Below are 20,149 nucleotides of genomic sequence, written 5' to 3' on the forward strand. Positions count from 1 at the left end.
CTGCTTTTGACGCAACCTGGCATACGACTGGCTTTCTGGGCTCCGCGCGAACGTTGCCGGCTCATACTCAGTTCTCCATTCACCAATACCCCCAAGTCCTTCTCCGCAGGGCTGCTCTCAATGCACTCACCGCCCGGCCTGCAGCCATCTTTGGGATTGCCCCTGGCACTTGGCCTCGTGGCACTCCATGAGCTTTGCACGGGCCCACCTCCCAAGCCTGCCACGGTCCCTCTGGATGGCATCCCTTCCCTCTAGAGCATCAACCGCAACACTCAGCTTGGCGTCATCCGCAAACTTGCCGAGGCTGCACACTCCAGCCCACTGTCCGTGGCCCTAACAAAGATGTTAAATCATACTGGCCCCAGCACGGACCCCTGAGGGACACCACTCATCACTGGGCTCCACTCGGACATCGAGCCTTTCATTGCAACTCATTGAGAGCACCCATCCAGCCAATCACACACCGAGCGGTCCACCCACCAAGTCCGCATCTCTCCATTTCAGAGACAAGGATCTTGCGCGGGACAGTATCAAATGCTCTGCACAAGTCCAGGGACGTGACGCCAGTCGCTCTTCCCTTACCCACCAATGCCTTAATCCTGTCATAGAAGGCCACCCCATTTGTCAGGCACGCTTTGCCCTCTGTGAAGCCATGTTGGCCGTCAGCAGTCACGCCTCCCTTTTCCAGGTGCCTTGGCATACTTTCCAGGAGGATCTGCTCCACGATCCCGCCAGGCACGGAGGTGACGCTGACCGACCTGTCGTTAACCTGGGTCTTCCTCTTGACCTTTCTGAAAAGGAGGGTTACCACCTGCCAACTTGCTGTGGGGACGCTCCATCCCACTGCCCGGATCACAGACGAGGATGCTGAACACGGCTGCCCCCAGCGCCTGTGAGCGCGCAAGGGGAGACAGCGTCAAAGACTCTTCTACAAAGCTGAAGTGAACACCACCCACGTCTCTCTCCTTGTCCACAAAGCTAGCCACTCCAACACAGAAGACAGGGAGGTCAGTCAAGCACGATTCCCTCTTGGTAAATCCATGCCGACGGCTCCTCATCACTTGCTTGTCCTTCAGCAGCTTGGCAACGCTTCCGCGGAGGATTTTCTCCATCACCTCCCCTGGCAACAAGGACAGGCTCACCAGCCTCTGCTCTCCCACATCTTCCTTCCCGCCCTTCTGCAAGACAGGAGGCCTAAGAGCAATCTTCTGGACACCCGCAACTGCCCCCAGGAGCTATGACCTTTAAAAGATAATTGAGAGTGGCCTCCCAAGGACATCAGCCAGCTCCCCCAGCATTCGTGGCTCTGACTCATCAGGACCCAGGGACTTCCGTACATCCAGTCCCAAGGCACACCTTCCCACTCCCTTCCTCTTCCTCAGCAACAACAACGGCTCGCCCCACACACAGCCTGCAAAACGCTCATCCCGGCTCAACTGGGGCAGGCCTTGCCATTCATCGACCCTTCGGCATGCATCCACCACCACCAGGGCCTCGCTCTGCTGTGCCGTGCAGCGTGCTTACGTCCAACCACCCTCGGCAATCTCCAAATTCTCTTTCTGCCCGTCTCACACTGTGCAGAGAAATGGCCTCCCCTCCTCGGCATTCACCCCAAGTAAAGAGCCCAAAGGCCCTGGCTCCCCAGCCTCCCCCGCCTGCCGCTCCCACTCCACCTCTGCCTCTCGCCACACTCACGGGCTCTCCAGAAATTCACCTGCCTTGGTGAGCTGGCCCACATCAAGCACTGTGGCACGCCAGACACCAGGCTGCAAACGTGCCACCACAGCTAAGGGGTTCGCTACGGAACGGGCAGCACCAGCACTGGTGGAGCCAGGCAGGGCTCCCCACGTCACAGGACCGGCGAGCTCTCGGCCAGGGCTGCCGGGATGGCGGCCTGCTCTCCCAAAAAGGCCTCCTCTGCCTCTGCCCGCACCGACACCCCCAGGGACGGACCCCAGGGGGCACAAGCCCGGACACGCAGGCCCCTTTCTCCCAGCTACAACCTTACAAGCAAGGCGGGCACCAAGGCACGCACAGAGCACGCTCAATGGCAAAGGCCAGGCCTCAAGGCAGGCTTAGCAAGCTGGCAGCAAGGCAGGCACGGAGCAAATGCCACTGAGGGGGCCGCCACTCCTGCCCGCAACAGCAGAAAGCCCAGACCAACCTTCCGGGGCTGTGAGGAAAAGGAGCCCCTCCTTCCCAGCGCACCCACAAAACACATCACACGAGTGCCACAGCATGACCTCACTGACGACACCCCACCCCTCCTAGGCTTCGGTCACATGTTCTGCATGCCCTGACACGCGCCATCAACACCAAGCCTTTGGCCTCTAATATTTGCACCTCAAAGCTGCCGCCAGGACCAAGTGGACATGTCCTCAAGTGGAGGACACTACATTGCAGAACTGCGGGGGAAAAACGCACACCCCTCCTCATTACTCACCAGGCTGTGGCACGCAACAGCTTCTTGCTGCAAAACACCGCGTTGTGCAAAGGCTGTCCCGCCCCTCAGGGTCCAGCATAAAAGCTGGCCCAGCACCTCTCTCTCTCACACGCTGCTCCTGGTGCCTTCTCCTCCGCGGTCAACAAGGTGAGCCTGAAGCCCCTTCCCCTCCTTCTCCTGCCGCACCCGCCCCATCTCTTCCAGCACGCGCTGCCTCCAGACTCAGCAGTGCCGACGCCTCCCCACCGCCGCGCTCCCCGCAGCCCCACACCGTGCCTCCACATTCCCCTGCCCTCCTGTAACGCCACCCCTCGCGCCCCCACCACCCTCCGCTTCCTCAACACCCTCTCTTACAGGGCCCCTCAACACCACAGACATGGCCTGCAACAACCTCTGCAGCCCCTGCGGACCCACCCCGCTGGCTAACAGCTGCAACGAGCCCTGCGTCAGGCAGTGCGAAGAATCCCACGTCGTCATCCAGCCTCCCGCCGTGCTGGTCACCCTGCCGGGACCCATCCTCAGCTCCTTCCCCCAGAGCACCGCCGTCGGATCGTCCTCATCGGCTGCCGTGGGCAACATCCTCAGCTCCCAGGGAGTGCCCGTCTCCTCCGGCGGCTTCGGCTATGGCTTCGGAGGCCTGGGCTGCTATGGTGCCAGAAGAGCCTGCTACCCCTGCTAAGGGCTCCTTACACCACGCCTGATACCAGCCAACCACACGCTAGAAGCCAAGTCACGGATTGAGGACCTACCTTCAGGCTCCTGCTGCCACATGGGCTCGCCGTCCGTGGCTCCTCCGCCCCTCAAGGCACAAAGCAAGCAGCGAAGGGGCCAGCCCGCGGTGCCTGGAAACATGAGCTACCTACCTCCTCCTCTTCTCCCACTGTCTTCTTTGCATCGCCCCTACAGCTACATCCGGTACTCTCTGCTGCAAACACCTTCTCACAAGCCAAAGACCACCGGGGCACCTCCGCCGCGCTGCTCCCACTGCAAGGCAGGAAGACCTCGGTGCTCTGGAAAAGTCTACTGCAAGGAAAGGAGCCCTCGGCTGACGGCCGCCCTACTTGCACCTCAGACCCGCTCCCTTCCCCTTGGTGCTCCTGCCATTTCACTCCTTTGCCTCAATAAAGTTCTCCCGCATGCCAGCCTCAGGTGCCTCCTCTTCCTTTCTTCTAAGGCTCTTCCAGCCTCACCCGGCACAGAACCGGGACTCAACAGGCCATCGGGGTGGGTGGACAAGGACCACAAGACCTCTCTTAGGAAGTATCGCCGCAGCAACACCACCTGCTGGCAAGCCGGTGGGCTTCCAGCCCGTGACACAAGCCCTTCACTTGCCCAAACAAAGGCTTGGACACGCTAATGCACTTCCACCCATGCCTCTGACGCAAGCTCCTCCTGTGCGCTGGGTTCACTTTGGCTGGATGCCAGGTGCCCGCCAAGCCGCTCTGTCACTCCCCCTCCTCAACTGGAAAGGGGAGAGAGAACACAACAAAACGGTTTGTGGGTCGAGGTAAGAACAGGGAGGGGATAGAGTCGTCAAAGGGGTTGGGTTGGAAGGGACCTTCAAGATCATCTAGCTCCAAGCCCTCTGCCGTGGGCAGGGACACCTTCCACCACACCAGCTTGCTCAAAGCACCATCCAGCCTGGCCTTGAACAGCTCCAGGCAGGGGGCAGCCACAGCTGCTCTAGGCAACTTCTTCCAGCATCTCACCGACCTCACGGGAAAGAATTTCTTTCTCATATCTAACCTAAAGCTACCCTCTCTCAGGTTAAATCCGTTACCTGTCGTCTTATCACTACACTCCCTGGTCCAGAGGCCCTCCCCACCTTTCCTGAGGGCCCCCTCAAAGTACCGCATGGCCGCTGCAAGGTCTCCACAAAGCCTCCTCTTCTCCCGGCTAAACGATCCCAACTCTCTCAGCCTGTCTGCAAAGGGGAGGTGCTGCACCTCCTCCTCATCTTTGTGGCCCTCCTCTGGACCCGCTCGAGCAGGTCCATGCCTTTCTTATGCTGGGGGCCTTCAGAGCCGAATGCAGTACTCCACTCTCACCAGAGCCGAGTAGGGAGGGAGAATCACCTCCCTCGACCTGCCGGCCACGCTGCTTTTGACGCAACCTGGCATACGACTGGCTTTCTGGGCTCCGCGCGAACGTTGCCGGCTCATACTCAGTTCTCCATTCACCAATACCCCCAAGTCCTTCTCCGCAGGGCTGCTCTCAATGCACTCACCGCCCGGCCTGCAGCCATCTTTGGGATTGCCCCTGGCACTTGGCCTCGTGGCACTCCATGAGCTTTGCACGGGCCCACCTCCCAAGCCTGCCACGGTCCCTCTGGATGGCATCCCTTCCCTCTAGAGCATCAACCGCAACACTCAGCTTGGCGTCATCCGCAAACTTGCCGAGGCTGCACACTCCAGCCCACTGTCCGTGGCCCTAACAAAGATGTTAAATCATACTGGCCCCAGCACGGACCCCTGAGGGACACCACTCATCACTGGGCTCCACTCGGACATCGAGCCTTTCATTGCAACTCATTGAGAGCACCCATCCAGCCAATCACACACCGAGCGGTCCACCCACCAAGTCCGCATCTCTCCATTTCAGAGACAAGGATCTTGCGCGGGACAGTATCAAATGCTCTGCACAAGTCCAGGGACGTGACGCCAGTCGCTCTTCCCTTACCCACCAATGCCTTAATCCTGTCATAGAAGGCCACCCCATTTGTCAGGCACGCTTTGCCCTCTGTGAAGCCATGTTGGCCGTCAGCAGTCACGCCTCCCTTTTCCAGGTGCCTTGGCATACTTTCCAGGAGGATCTGCTCCACGATCCCGCCAGGCACGGAGGTGACGCTGACCGACCTGTCGTTAACCTGGGTCTTCCTCTTGACCTTTCTGAAAAGGAGGGTTACCACCTGCCAACTTGCTGTGGGGACGCTCCATCCCACTGCCCGGATCACAGACGAGGATGCTGAACACGGCTGCCCCCAGCGCCTGTGAGCGCGCAAGGGGAGACAGCGTCAAAGACTCTTCTACAAAGCTGAAGTGAACACCACCCACGTCTCTCTCCTTGTCCACAAAGCTAGCCACTCCAACACAGAAGACAGGGAGGTCAGTCAAGCACGATTCCCTCTTGGTAAATCCATGCCGACGGCTCCTCATCACTTGCTTGTCCTTCAGCAGCTTGGCAACGCTTCCGCGGAGGATTTTCTCCATCACCTCCCCTGGCAACAAGGACAGGCTCACCAGCCTCTGCTCTCCCACATCTTCCTTCCCGCCCTTCTGCAAGACAGGAGGCCTAAGAGCAATCTTCTGGACACCCGCAACTGCCCCCAGGAGCTATGACCTTTAAAAGATAATTGAGAGTGGCCTCCCAAGGACATCAGCCAGCTCCCCCAGCATTCGTGGCTCTGACTCATCAGGACCCAGGGACTTCCGTACATCCAGTCCCAAGGCACACCTTCCCACTCCCTTCCTCTTCCTCAGCAACAACAACGGCTCGCCCCACACACAGCCTGCAAAACGCTCATCCCGGCTCAACTGGGGCAGGCCTTGCCATTCATCGACCCTTCGGCATGCATCCACCACCACCAGGGCCTCGCTCTGCTGTGCCGTGCAGCGTGCTTACGTCCAACCACCCTCGGCAATCTCCAAATTCTCTTTCTGCCCGTCTCACACTGTGCAGAGAAATGGCCTCCCCTCCTCGGCATTCACCCCAAGTAAAGAGCCCAAAGGCCCTGGCTCCCCAGCCTCCCCCGCCTGCCGCTCCCACTCCACCTCTGCCTCTCGCCACACTCACGGGCTCTCCAGAAATTCACCTGCCTTGGTGAGCTGGCCCACATCAAGCACTGTGGCACGCCAGACACCAGGCTGCAAACGTGCCACCACAGCTAAGGGGTTCGCTACGGAACGGGCAGCACCAGCACTGGTGGAGCCAGGCAGGGCTCCCCACGTCACAGGACCGGCGAGCTCTCGGCCAGGGCTGCCGGGATGGCGGCCTGCTCTCCCAAAAAGGCCTCCTCTGCCTCTGCCCGCACCGACACCCCCAGGGACGGACCCCAGGGGGCACAAGCCGGGACACGCAGGCCCCTTTCTCCCAGCTACAACCTTACAAGCAAGGCGGGCACCAAGGCACGCACAGAGCACGCTCAATGGCAAAGGCCAGGCCTCAAGGCAGGCTTAGCAAGCTGGCAGCAAGGCAGGCACGGAGCAAATGCCACTGAGGGGGCCGCCACTCCTGCCCGCAACAGCAGAAAGCCCAGACCAACCTTCCGGGGCTGCGAGGAAAAGGAGCCCCTCCTTCCCAGCGCACCCACAAAACACATCACACGAGTGCCACAGCATGACCTCACTGACGACACCCCACCCCTCCTAGGCTTCGGTCACATGTTCTGCATGCCCTGACACGCGCCATCAACACCAAGCCTTTGGCCTCTAATATTTGCACCTCAAAGCTGCCGCCAGGACCAAGTGGACATGTCCTCAAGTGGAGGACACTACATTGCAGAACTGCGGGGGAAAAACGCACACCCCCCCTCATTACTCACCAGGCTGTGGCACGCAACAGCTTCTTGCTGCAAAACACCGCGTTGTGCAAAGGCTGTCCCGCCCCTCAGGGTCCAGCATAAAAGCTGGCCCAGCACCTCTCTCTCTCACACGCTGCTCCTGGTGCCTTCTCCTCCGCGGTCAACAAGGTGAGCCTGAAGCCCCTTCCCCTCCTTCTCCTGCCGCACCCACCCCATCTCTTCCAGCACGCGCTGCCTCCAGACTCAGCAGTGCCGACGCCTCCCCACCGCCGCGCTCCCCGCAGCCCCACACCGTGCCTCCACATTCCCCTGCCCTCCTGTAACGCCACCCCTCGCGCCCCCACCACCCTCCGCTTCCTCAACACCCTCTCTTACAGGGCCCCTCAACACCACAGACATGGCCTGCAACAACCTCTGCAGCCCCTGCGGACCCACCCCGCTGGCTAACAGCTGCAACGAGCCCTGCGTCAGGCAGTGCGAAGAATCCCGCGTCGTCATCCAGCCTCCCGCCGTGCTGGTCACCCTGCCGGGACCCATCCTCAGCTCCTTCCCCCAGAGCACCGCCGTCGGATCGTCCTCATCGGCTGCCGTGGGCAACATCCTCAGCTCCCAGGGAGTGCCCGTCTCCTCCGGCGGCTTCGGCTATGGCTTCGGAGGCCTGGGCTGCTATGGTGCCAGAAGAGCCTGCTACCCCTGCTAAGGGCTCCTTACACCACGCCTGATACCAGCCAACCACACGCTAGAAGCCAAGTCACGGATTGAGGACCTACCTTCAGGCTCCTGCTGCCACATGGGCTCGCCGTCCGTGGCTCCTCCGCCCCTCAAGGCACAAAGCAAGCAGCGAAGGGGCCAGCCCGCGGTGCCTGGAAACATGAGCTACCTACCTCCTCCTCTTCTCCCACTGTCTTCTTTGCATCGCCCCTACAGCTACATCCGGTACTCTCTGCTGCAAACACCTTCTCACAAGCCAAAGACCACCGGGGCACCTCCGCCGCGCTGCTCCCACTGCAAGGCAGGAAGACCTCGGTGCTCTGGAAAAGTCTACTGCAAGGAAAGGAGCCCTCGGCTGACGGCCGCCCTACTTGCACCTCAGACCCGCTCCCTTCCCCTTGGTGCTCCTGCCATTTCACTCCTTTGCCTCAATAAAGTTCTCCCGCATGCCAGCCTCAGGTGCCTCCTCTTCCTTTCTTCTAAGGCTCTTCCAGCCTCACCCGGCACAGAACCGGGACTCAACAGGCCATCGGGGTGGGTGGACAAGGACCACAAGACCTCTCTTAGGAAGTATCGCCGCAGCAACACCACCTGCTGGCAAGCCGGTGGGCTTCCAGCCCGTGACACAAGCCCTTCACTTGCCCAAACAAAGGCTTGGACACGCTAATGCACTTCCACCCATGCCTCTGACGCAAGCTCCTCCTGTGCGCTGGGTTCACTTTGGCTGGATGCCAGGTGCCCGCCAAGCCGCTCTGTCACTCCCCCTCCTCAACTGGAAAGGGGAGAGAGAACACAACAAAACGGTTTGTGGGTCGAGGTAAGAACAGGGAGGGGATAGAGTCGTCAAAGGGGTTGGGTTGGAAGGGACCTTCAAGATCATCTAGCTCCAAGCCCTCTGCCGTGGGCAGGGACACCTTCCACCACACCAGCTTGCTCAAAGCACCATCCAGCCTGGCCTTGAACAGCTCCAGGCAGGGGGCAGCCACAGCTGCTCTAGGCAACTTCTTCCAGCATCTCACCGACCTCACGGGAAAGAATTTCTTTCTCATATCTAACCTAAAGCTACCCTCTCTCAGGTTAAATCCGTTACCTGTCGTCTTATCACTACACTCCCTGGTCCAGAGGCCCTCCCCACCTTTCCTGAGGGCCCCCTCAAAGTACCGCATGGCCGCTGCAAGGTCTCCACAAAGCCTCCTCTTCTCCCGGCTAAACGATCCCAACTCTCTCAGCCTGTCTGCAAAGGGGAGGTGCTGCACCTCCTCCTCATCTTTGTGGCCCTCCTCTGGACCCGCTCGAGCAGGTCCATGCCTTTCTTATGCTGGGGGCCTTCAGAGCCGAATGCAGTACTCCACTCTCACCAGAGCCGAGTAGGGAGGGAGAATCACCTCCCTCGACCTGCCGGCCACGCTGCTTTTGACGCAACCTGGCATACGACTGGCTTTCTGGGCTCCGCGCGAACGTTGCCGGCTCATACTCAGTTCTCCATTCACCAATACCCCCAAGTCCTTCTCCGCAGGGCTGCTCTCAATGCACTCACCGCCCGGCCTGCAGCCATCTTTGGGATTGCCCCTGGCACTTGGCCTCGTGGCACTCCATGAGCTTTGCACGGGCCCACCTCCCAAGCCTGCCACGGTCCCTCTGGATGGCATCCCTTCCCTCTAGAGCATCAACCGCAACACTCAGCTTGGCGTCATCCGCAAACTTGCCGAGGCTGCACACTCCAGCCCACTGTCCGTGGCCCTAACAAAGATGTTAAATCATACTGGCCCCAGCACGGACCCCTGAGGGACACCACTCATCACTGGGCTCCACTCGGACATCGAGCCTTTCATTGCAACTCATTGAGAGCACCCATCCAGCCAATCACACACCGAGCGGTCCACCCACCAAGTCCGCATCTCTCCATTTCAGAGACAAGGATCTTGCGCGGGACAGTATCAAATGCTCTGCACAAGTCCAGGGACGTGACGCCAGTCGCTCTTCCCTTACCCACCAATGCCTTAATCCTGTCATAGAAGGCCACCCCATTTGTCAGGCACGCTTTGCCCTCTGTGAAGCCATGTTGGCCGTCAGCAGTCACGCCTCCCTTTTCCAGGTGCCTTGGCATACTTTCCAGGAGGATCTGCTCCACGATCCCGCCAGGCACGGAGGTGACGCTGACCGACCTGTCGTTAACCTGGGTCTTCCTCTTGACCTTTCTGAAAAGGAGGGTTACCACCTGCCAACTTGCTGTGGGGACGCTCCATCCCACTGCCCGGATCACAGACGAGGATGCTGAACACGGCTGCCCCCAGCGCCTGTGAGCGCGCAAGGGGAGACAGCGTCAAAGGCTCTTCTACAAAGCTGAAGTGAACACCACCCACGTCTCTCTCCTTGTCCACAAAGCTAGCCACTCCAACACAGAAGACAGGGAGGTCAGTCAAGCACGATTCCCTCTTGGTAAATCCATGCCGACGGCTCCTCATCACTTGCTTGTCCTTCAGCAGCTTGGCAACGCTTCCGCGGAGGATTTTCTCCATCACCTCCCCTGGCAACAAGGACAGGCTCACCAGCCTCTGCTCTCCCACATCTTCCTTCCCGCCCTTCTGCAAGACAGGAGGCCTAAGAGCAATCTTCTGGACACCCGCAACTGCCCCCAGGAGCTATGACCTTTAAAAGATAATTGAGAGTGGCCTCCCAAGGACATCAGCCAGCTCCCCCAGCATTCGTGGCTCTGACTCATCAGGACCCAGGGACTTCCGTACATCCAGTCCCAAGGCACACCTTCCCACTCCCTTCCTCTTCCTCAGCAACAACAACGGCTCGCCCCACACACAGCCTGCAAAACGCTCATCCCGGCTCAACTGGGGCAGGCCTTGCCATTCATCGACCCTTCGGCATGCATCCACCACCACCAGGGCCTCGCTCTGCTGTGCCGTGCAGCGTGCTTACGTCCAACCACCCTCGGCAATCTCCAAATTCTCTTTCTGCCCGTCTCACACTGTGCAGAGAAATGGCCTCCCCTCCTCGGCATTCACCCCAAGTAAAGAGCCCAAAGGCCCTGGCTCCCCAGCCTCCCCCGCCTGCCGCTCCCACTCCACCTCTGCCTCTCGCCACACTCACGGGCTCTCCAGAAATTCACCTGCCTTGGTGAGCTGGCCCACATCAAGCACTGTGGCACGCCAGACACCAGGCTGCAAACGTGCCACCACAGCTAAGGGGTTCGCTACGGAACGGGCAGCACCAGCACTGGTGGAGCCAGGCAGGGCTCCCCACGTCACAGGACCGGCGAGCTCTCGGCCAGGGCTGCCGGGATGGCGGCCTGCTCTCCCAAAAAGGCCTCCTCTGCCTCTGCCCGCACCGACACCCCCAGGGACGGACCCCAGGGGGCACAAGCCGGGACACGCAGGCCCCTTTCTCCCAGCTACAACCTTACAAGCAAGGCGGGCACCAAGGCACGCACAGAGCACGCTCAATGGCAAAGGCCAGGCCTCAAGGCAGGCTTAGCAAGCTGGCAGCAAGGCAGGCACGGAGCAAATGCCACTGAGGGGGCCGCCACTCCTGCCCGCAACAGCAGAAAGCCCAGACCAACCTTCCGGGGCTGCGAGGAAAAGGAGCCCCTCCTTCCCAGCGCACCCACAAAACACATCACACGAGTGCCACAGCATGACCTCACTGACGACACCCCACCCCTCCTAGGCTTCGGTCACATGTTCTGCATGCCCTGACACGCGCCATCAACACCAAGCCTTTGGCCTCTAATATTTGCACCTCAAAGCTGCCGCCAGGACCAAGTGGACATGTCCTCAAGTGGAGGACACTACATTGCAGAACTGCGGGGGAAAAACGCACCCCCCTCCTCATTACTCACCAGGCTGTGGCACGCAACAGCTTCTTGCTGCAAAACACCGCGTTGTGCAAAGGCTGTCCCGCCCCTCAGGGTCCAGCATAAAAGCTGGCCCAGCACCTCTCTCTCTCACACGCTGCTCCTGGTGCCTTCTCCTCCGCGGTCAACAAGGTGAGCCTGAAGCCCCTTCCCCTCCTTCTCCTGCCGCACCCGCCCCATCTCTTCCAGCACGCGCTGCCTCCAGACTCAGCAGTGCCGACGCCTCCCCACCGCCGCGCTCCCCGCAGCCCCACACCGTGCCTCCACATTCCCCTGCCCTCCTGTAACGCCACCCCTCGCGCCCCCACCACCCTCCGCTTCCTCAACACCCTCTCTTACAGGGCCCCTCAACACCACAGACATGGCCTGCAACAACCTCTGCAGCCCCTGCGGACCCACCCCGCTGGCTAACAGCTGCAACGAGCCCTGCGTCAGGCAGTGCGAAGAATCCCGCGTCGTCATCCAGCCTCCCGCCGTGCTGGTCACCCTGCCGGGACCCATCCTCAGCTCCTTCCCCCAGAGCACCGCCGTCGGATCGTCCTCATCGGCTGCCGTGGGCAACATCCTCAGCTCCCAGGGAGTGCCCGTCTCCTCCGGCGGCTTCGGCTATGGCTTCGGAGGCCTGGGCTGCTATGGTGCCAGAAGAGCCTGCTACCCCTGCTAAGGGCTCCTTACACCACGCCTGATACCAGCCAACCACACGCTAGAAGCCAAGTCACGGATTGAGGACCTACCTTCAGGCTCCTGCTGCCACATGGGCTCGCCGTCCGTGGCTCCTCCGCCCCTCAAGGCACAAAGCAAGCAGCGAAGGGGCCAGCCCGCGGTGCCTGGAAACATGAGCTACCTACCTCCTCCTCTTCTCCCACTGTCTTCTTTGCATCGCCCCTACAGCTACATCCGGTACTCTCTGCTGCAAACACCTTCTCACAAGCCAAAGACCACCGGGGCACCTCCGCCGCGCTGCTCCCACTGCAAGGCAGGAAGACCTCGGTGCTCTGGAAAAGTCTACTGCAAGGAAAGGAGCCCTCGGCTGACGGCCGCCCTACTTGCACCTCAGACCCGCTCCCTTCCCCTTGGTGCTCCTGCCATTTCACTCCTTTGCCTCAATAAAGTTCTCCCGCATGCCAGCCTCAGGTGCCTCCTCTTCCTTTCTTCTAAGGCTCTTCCAGCCTCACCCGGCACAGAACCGGGACTCAACAGGCCATCGGGGTGGGTGGACAAGGACCACAAGACCTCTCTTAGGAAGTATCGCCGCAGCAACACCACCTGCTGGCAAGCCGGTGGGCTTCCAGCCCGTGACACAAGCCCTTCACTTGCCCAAACAAAGGCTTGGACACGCTAATGCACTTCCACCCATGCCTCTGACGCAAGCTCCTCCTGTGCGCTGGGTTCACTTTGGCTGGATGCCAGGTGCCCGCCAAGCCGCTCTGTCACTCCCCCTCCTCAACTGGAAAGGGGAGAGAGAACACAACAAAACGGTTTGTGGGTCGAGGTAAGAACAGGGAGGGGATAGAGTCGTCAAAGGGGTTGGGTTGGAAGGGACCTTCAAGATCATCTAGCTCCAAGCCCTCTGCCGTGGGCAGGGACACCTTCCACCACACCAGCTTGCTCAAAGCACCATCCAGCCTGGCCTTGAACAGCTCCAGGCAGGGGGCAGCCACAGCTGCTCTAGGCAACTTCTTCCAGCATCTCACCGACCTCACGGGAAAGAATTTCTTTCTCATATCTAACCTAAAGCTACCCTCTCTCAGGTTAAATCCGTTACCTGTCGTCTTATCACTACACTCCCTGGTCCAGAGGCCCTCCCCACCTTTCCTGAGGGCCCCCTCAAAGTACCGCATGGCCGCTGCAAGGTCTCCACAAAGCCTCCTCTTCTCCCGGCTAAACGATCCCAACTCTCTCAGCCTGTCTGCAAAGGGGAGGTGCTGCACCTCCTCCTCATCTTTGTGGCCCTCCTCTGGACCCGCTCGAGCAGGTCCATGCCTTTCTTATGCTGGGGGCCTTCAGAGCCGAATGCAGTACTCCACTCTCACCAGAGCCGAGTAGGGAGGGAGAATCACCTCCCTCGACCTGCCGGCCACGCTGCTTTTGACGCAACCTGGCATACGACTGGCTTTCTGGGCTCCGCGCGAACGTTGCCGGCTCATACTCAGTTCTCCATTCACCAATACCCCCAAGTCCTTCTCCGCAGGGCTGCTCTCAATGCACTCACCGCCCGGCCTGCAGCCATCTTTGGGATTGCCCCTGGCACTTGGCCTCGTGGCACTCCATGAGCTTTGCACGGGCCCACCTCCCAAGCCTGCCACGGTCCCTCTGGATGGCATCCCTTCCCTCTAGAGCATCAACCGCAACACTCAGCTTGGCGTCATCCGCAAACTTGCCGAGGCTGCACACTCCAGCCCACTGTCCGTGGCCCTAACAAAGATGTTAAATCATACTGGCCCCAGCACGGACCCCTGAGGGACACCACTCATCACTGGGCTCCACTCGGACATCGAGCCTTTCATTGCAACTCATTGAGAGCACCCATCCAGCCAATCACACACCGAGCGGTCCACCCACCAAGTCCGCATCTCTCCATTTCAGAGACAAGGATCTTGCGCGGGACAGTATCAAATGCTCTGCACAAGTCCAGGGACGTGACGCCAGTCGCTCTTCCCTTACCCACCAATGCCTTAATCCTGTCATAGAAGGCCACCCCATTTGTCAGGCACGCTTTGCCCTCTGTGAAGCCATGTTGGCCGTCAGCAGTCACGCCTCCCTTTTCCAGGTGCCTTGGCATACTTTCCAGGAGGATCTGCTCCACGATCCCGCCAGGCACGGAGGTGACGCTGACCGACCTGTCGTTAACCTGGGTCTTCCTCTTGACCTTTCTGAAAAGGAGGGTTACCACCTGCCAACTTGCTGTGGGGACGCTCCATCCCACTGCCCGGATCACAGACGAGGATGCTGAACACGGCTGCCCCCAGCGCCTGTGAGCGCGCAAGGGGAGACAGCGTCAAAGACTCTTCTACAAAGCTGAAGTGAACACCACCCACGTCTCTCTCCTTGTCCACAAAGCTAGCCACTCCAACACAGAAGACAGGGAGGTCAGTCAAGCACGATTCCCTCTTGGTAAATCCATGCCGACGGCTCCTCATCACTTGCTTGTCCTTCAGCAGCTTGGCAACGCTTCCGCGGAGGATTTTCTCCATCACCTCCCCTGGCAACAAGGACAGGCTCACCAGCCTCTGCTCTCCCACATCTTCCTTCCCGCCCTTCTGCAAGACAGGAGGCCTAAGAGCAATCTTCTGGACACCCGCAACTGCCCCCAGGAGCTATGACCTTTAAAAGATAATTGAGAGTGGCCTCCCAAGGACATCAGCCAGCTCCCCCAGCATTCGTGGCTCTGACTCATCAGGACCCAGGGACTTCCGTACATCCAGTCCCAAGGCACACCTTCCCACTCCCTTCCTCTTCCTCAGCAACAACAACGGCTCGCCCCACACACAGCCTGCAAAACGCTCATCCCGGCTCAACTGGGGCAGGCCTTGCCATTCATCGACCCTTCGGCATGCATCCACCACCACCAGGGCCTCGCTCTGCTGTGCCGTGCAGCGTGCTTACGTCCAACCACCCTCGGCAATCTCCAAATTCTCTTTCTGCCCGTCTCACACTGTGCAGAGAAATGGCCTCCCCTCCTCGGCATTCACCCCAAGTAAAGAGCCCAAAGGCCCTGGCTCCCCAGCCTCCCCCGCCTGCCGCTCCCACTCCACCTCTGCCTCTCGCCACACTCACGGGCTCTCCAGAAATTCACCTGCCTTGGTGAGCTGGCCCACATCAAGCACTGTGGCACGCCAGACACCAGGCTGCAAACGTGCCACCACAGCTAAGGGGTTCGCTACGGAACGGGCAGCACCAGCACTGGTGGAGCCAGGCAGGGCTCCCCACGTCACAGGACCGGCGAGCTCTCGGCCAGGGCTGCCGGGATGGCGGCCTGCTCTCCCAAAAAGGCCTCCTCTGCCTCTGCCCGCACCGACACCCCCAGGGACGGACCCCAGGGGGCACAAGCCGGGACACGCAGGCCCCTTTCTCCCAGCTACAACCTTACAAGCAAGGCGGGCACCAAGGCACGCACAGAGCACGCTCAATGGCAAAGGCCAGGCCTCAAGGCAGGCTTAGCAAGCTGGCAGCAAGGCAGGCACGGAGCAAATGCCACTGAGGGGGCCGCCACTCCTGCCCGCAACAGCAGAAAGCCCAGACCAACCTTCCGGGGCTGCGAGGAAAAGGAGCCCCTCCTTCCCAGCGCACCCACAAAACACATCACACGAGTGCCACAGCATGACCTCACTGACGACACCCCACCCCTCCTAGGCTTCGGTCACATGTTCTGCATGCCCTGACACGCGCCATCAACACCAAGCCTTTGGCCTCTAATATTTGCACCTCAAAGCTGCCGCCAGGACCAAGTGGACATGTCCTCAAGTGGAGGACACTACATTGCAGAACTGCGGGGGAAAAACGCACCCCCCTCCTCATTACTCACCAGGCTGTGGCACGCAACAGCTTCTTGCTGCAAAACACCGCGTTGTGCAAAGGCTGTCCCGCCCCTCAGGGTCCAGCATAAAAGCTGGCCCAGCACCTCTCTCTCTCACACGCTGCTCCTGGTGCCTTCTCCTCCGCGGTCAACAAGGTGAGCCTGAAGCCCCTTCCCCTCCTTCTCCTGCCGCACCCGCCCCATCTCTTCCAGCACGCGCTGCCTCCAGACTCAGCAGTGCCGACGCCTCCCCACCGCCGCGCTCCCCGCAGCCCCACACCGTGCCTCCACATTCCCCTGCCCTCCTGTAACGCCACCCCTCGCGCCCCCACCACCCTCCGCTTCCTCAACACCCTCTCTTACAGGGCCCCTCAACACCACAGACATGGCCTGCAACAACCTCTGCAGCCCCTGCGGACCCACCCCGCTGGCTAACAGCTGCAACGAGCCCTGCGTCAGGCAGTGCGAAGAATCCCGCGTCGTCATCCAGCCTCCCGCCGTGCTGGTCACCCTGCCGGGACCCATCCTCAGCTCCTTCCCCCAGAGCACCGCCGTCGGATCGTCCTCATCGGCTGCCGTGGGCAACATCCTCAGCTCCCAGGGAGTGCCCGTCTCCTCCGGCGGCTTCGGCTATGGCTTCGGAGGCCTGGGCTGCTATGGTGCCAGAAGAGCCTGCTACCCCTGCTAAGGGCTCCTTACACCACGCCTGATACCAGCCAACCACACGCTAGAAGCCAAGTCACGGATTGAGGACCTACCTTCAGGCTCCTGCTGCCACATGGGCTCGCCGTCCGTGGCTCCTCCGCCCCTCAAGGCACAAAGCAAGCAGCGAAGGGGCCAGCCCGCGGTGCCTGGAAACATGAGCTACCTACCTCCTCCTCTTCTCCCACTGTCTTCTTTGCATCGCCCCTACAGCTACATCCGGTACTCTCTGCTGCAAACACCTTCTCACAAGCCAAAGACCACCGGGGCACCTCCGCCGCGCTGCTCCCACTGCAAGGCAGGAAGACCTCGGTGCTCTGGAAAAGTCTACTGCAAGGAAAGGAGCCCTCGGCTGACGGCCGCCCTACTTGCACCTCAGACCCGCTCCCTTCCCCTTGGTGCTCCTGCCATTTCACTCCTTTGCCTCAATAAAGTTCTCCCGCATGCCAGCCTCAGGTGCCTCCTCTTCCTTTCTTCTAAGGCTCTTCCAGCCTCACCCGGCACAGAACCGGGACTCAACAGGCCATCGGGGTGGGTGGACAAGGACCACAAGACCTCTCTTAGGAAGTATCGCCGCAGCAACACCACCTGCTGGCAAGCCGGTGGGCTTCCAGCCCGTGACACAAGCCCTTCACTTGCCCAAACAAAGGCTTGGACACGCTAATGCACTTCCACCCATGCCTCTGACGCAAGCTCCTCCTGTGCGCTGGGTTCACTTTGGCTGGATGCCAGGTGCCCGCCAAGCCGCTCTGTCACTCCCCCTCCTCAACTGGAAAGGGGAGAGAGAACACAACAAAACGGTTTGTGGGTCGAGGTAAGAACAGGGAGGGGATAGAGTCGTCAAAGGGGTTGGGTTGGAAGGGACCTTCAAGATCATCTAGCTCCAAGCCCTCTGCCGTGGGCAGGGACACCTTCCACCACACCAGCTTGCTCAAAGCACCATCCAGCCTGGCCTTGAACAGCTCCAGGCAGGGGGCAGCCACAGCTGCTCTAGGCAACTTCTTCCAGCATCTCACCGACCTCACGGGAAAGAATTTCTTTCTCATATCTAACCTAAAGCTACCCTCTCTCAGGTTAAATCCGTTACCTGTCGTCTTATCACTACACTCCCTGGTCCAGAGGCCCTCCCCACCTTTCCTGAGGGCCCCCTCAAAGTACCGCATGGCCGCTGCAAGGTCTCCACAAAGCCTCCTCTTCTCCCGGCTAAACGATCCCAACTCTCTCAGCCTGTCTGCAAAGGGGAGGTGCTGCACCTCCTCCTCATCTTTGTGGCCCTCCTCTGGACCCGCTCGAGCAGGTCCATGCCTTTCTTATGCTGGGGGCCTTCAGAGCCGAATGCAGTACTCCACTCTCACCAGAGCCGAGTAGGGAGGGAGAATCACCTCCCTCGACCTGCCGGCCACGCTGCTTTTGACGCAACCTGGCATACGACTGGCTTTCTGGGCTCCGCGCGAACGTTGCCGGCTCATACTCAGTTCTCCATTCACCAATACCCCCAAGTCCTTCTCCGCAGGGCTGCTCTCAATGCACTCACCGCCCGGCCTGCAGCCATCTTTGGGATTGCCCCTGGCACTTGGCCTCGTGGCACTCCATGAGCTTTGCACGGGCCCACCTCCCAAGCCTGCCACGGTCCCTCTGGATGGCATCCCTTCCCTCTAGAGCATCAACCGCAACACTCAGCTTGGCGTCATCCGCAAACTTGCCGAGGCTGCACACTCCAGCCCACTGTCCGTGGCCCTAACAAAGATGTTAAATCATACTGGCCCCAGCACGGACCCCTGAGGGACACCACTCATCACTGGGCTCCACTCGGACATCGAGCCTTTCATTGCAACTCATTGAGAGCACCCATCCAGCCAATCACACACCGAGCGGTCCACCCACCAAGTCCGCATCTCTCCATTTCAGAGACAAGGATCTTGCGCGGGACAGTATCAAATGGTCTGCACAAGTCCAGGGACGTGACGCCAGTCGCTCTTCCCTTACCCACCAATGCCTTAATCCTGTCATAGAAGGCCACCCCATTTGTCAGGCACGCTTTGCCCTCTGTGAAGCCATGTTGGCCGTCAGCAGTCACGCCTCCCTTTTCCAGGTGCCTTGGCATACTTTCCAGGAGGATCTGCTCCACGATCCCGCCAGGCACGGAGGTGACGCTGACCGACCTGTCGTTAACCTGGGTCTTCCTCTTGACCTTTCTGAAAAGGAGGGTTACCACCTGCCAACTTGCTGTGGGGACGCTCCATCCCACTGCCCGGATCACAGACGAGGATGCTGAACACGGCTGCCCCCAGCGCCTGTGAGCGCGCAAGGGGAGACAGCGTCAAAGACTCTTCTACAAAGCTGAAGTGAACACCACCCACGTCTCTCTCCTTGTCCACAAAGCTAGCCACTCCAACACAGAAGACAGGGAGGTCAGTCAAGCACGATTCCCTCTTGGTAAATCCATGCCGACGGCTCCTCATCACTTGCTTGTCCTTCAGCAGCTTGGCAACGCTTCCGCGGAGGATTTTCTCCATCACCTCCCCTGGCAACAAGGACAGGCTCACCAGCCTCTGCTCTCCCACATCTTCCTTCCCGCCCTTCTGCAAGACAGGAGGCCTAAGAGCAATCTTCTGGACACCCGCAACTGCCCCCAGGAGCTATGACCTTTAAAAGATAATTGAGAGTGGCCTCCCAAGGACATCAGCCAGCTCCCCCAGCATTCGTGGCTCTGACTCATCAGGACCCAGGGACTTCCGTACATCCAGTCCCAAGGCACACCTTCCCACTCCCTTCCTCTTCCTCAGCAACAACAACGGCTCGCCCCACACACAGCCTGCAAAACGCTCATCCCGGCTCAACTGGGGCAGGCCTTGCCATTCATCGACCCTTCGGCATGCATCCACCACCACCAGGGCCTCGCTCTGCTGTGCCGTGCAGCGTGCTTACGTCCAACCACCCTCGGCAATCTCCAAATTCTCTTTCTGCCCGTCTCACACTGTGCAGAGAAATGGCCTCCCCTCCTCGGCATTCACCCCAAGTAAAGAGCCCAAAGGCCCTGGCTCCCCAGCCTCCCCCGCCTGCCGCTCCCACTCCACCTCTGCCTCTCGCCACACTCACGGGCTCTCCAGAAATTCACCTGCCTTGGTGAGCTGGCCCACATCAAGCACTGTGGCACGCCAGACACCAGGCTGCAAACGTGCCACCACAGCTAAGGGGTTCGCTACGGAACGGGCAGCACCAGCACTGGTGGAGCCAGGCAGGGCTCCCCACGTCACAGGACCGGCGAGCTCTCGGCCAGGGCTGCCGGGATGGCGGCCTGCTCTCCCAAAAAGGCCTCCTCTGCCTCTGCCCGCACCGACACCCCCAGGGACGGACCCCAGGGGGCACAAGCCCGGACACGCAGGCCCCTTT

At 60.3% G+C, this 20,149-nt stretch overlaps 4 protein-coding genes across 4 annotated transcripts; all 4 read left to right on the forward strand.

Annotated features, from left to right (window-relative positions):
* The first annotated feature begins 2,819 nt into the window (after nucleotides 1–2,819).
* LOC129735716 (feather keratin-like) lies at nucleotides 2,820–3,122 on the forward strand. Its single transcript, XM_055706015.1, has one exon. It carries the CDS (start codon nucleotides 2,820–2,822, stop codon nucleotides 3,120–3,122), a length of 303 nt encoding a protein of 100 aa, XP_055561990.1.
* Nucleotides 3,123–7,350: 4,228 nt separating this feature from the next.
* LOC129735690 (feather keratin-like) lies at nucleotides 7,351–7,662 on the forward strand. The gene has a single exon (XM_055705826.1). The coding sequence runs from the start codon at nucleotides 7,360–7,362 to the stop codon at nucleotides 7,660–7,662; it is 303 nt and encodes a 100-aa protein (XP_055561801.1). The 5' UTR covers nucleotides 7,351–7,359.
* Nucleotides 7,663–11,890: 4,228 nt separating this feature from the next.
* LOC129735703 (feather keratin-like) lies at nucleotides 11,891–12,202 on the forward strand. Its single transcript, XM_055705869.1, has one exon. The coding sequence runs from the start codon at nucleotides 11,900–11,902 to the stop codon at nucleotides 12,200–12,202; it is 303 nt and encodes a 100-aa protein (XP_055561844.1). The 5' UTR covers nucleotides 11,891–11,899.
* A 4,228-nt stretch (nucleotides 12,203–16,430) lies between these two features.
* LOC129735700 (feather keratin-like) lies at nucleotides 16,431–16,742 on the forward strand. Its single transcript, XM_055705866.1, has one exon. It carries the CDS (start codon nucleotides 16,440–16,442, stop codon nucleotides 16,740–16,742), a length of 303 nt encoding a protein of 100 aa, XP_055561841.1. The 5' UTR covers nucleotides 16,431–16,439.
* Nucleotides 16,743–20,149: the final 3,407 nt, after the last annotated feature.

The sequence above is a fragment of the Falco cherrug genome, chromosome 3 (assembly GCF_023634085.1).
Source record: "Falco cherrug isolate bFalChe1 chromosome 3, bFalChe1.pri, whole genome shotgun sequence".
NCBI lineage: Eukaryota > Metazoa > Chordata > Aves > Falconiformes > Falconidae > Falco > Falco cherrug.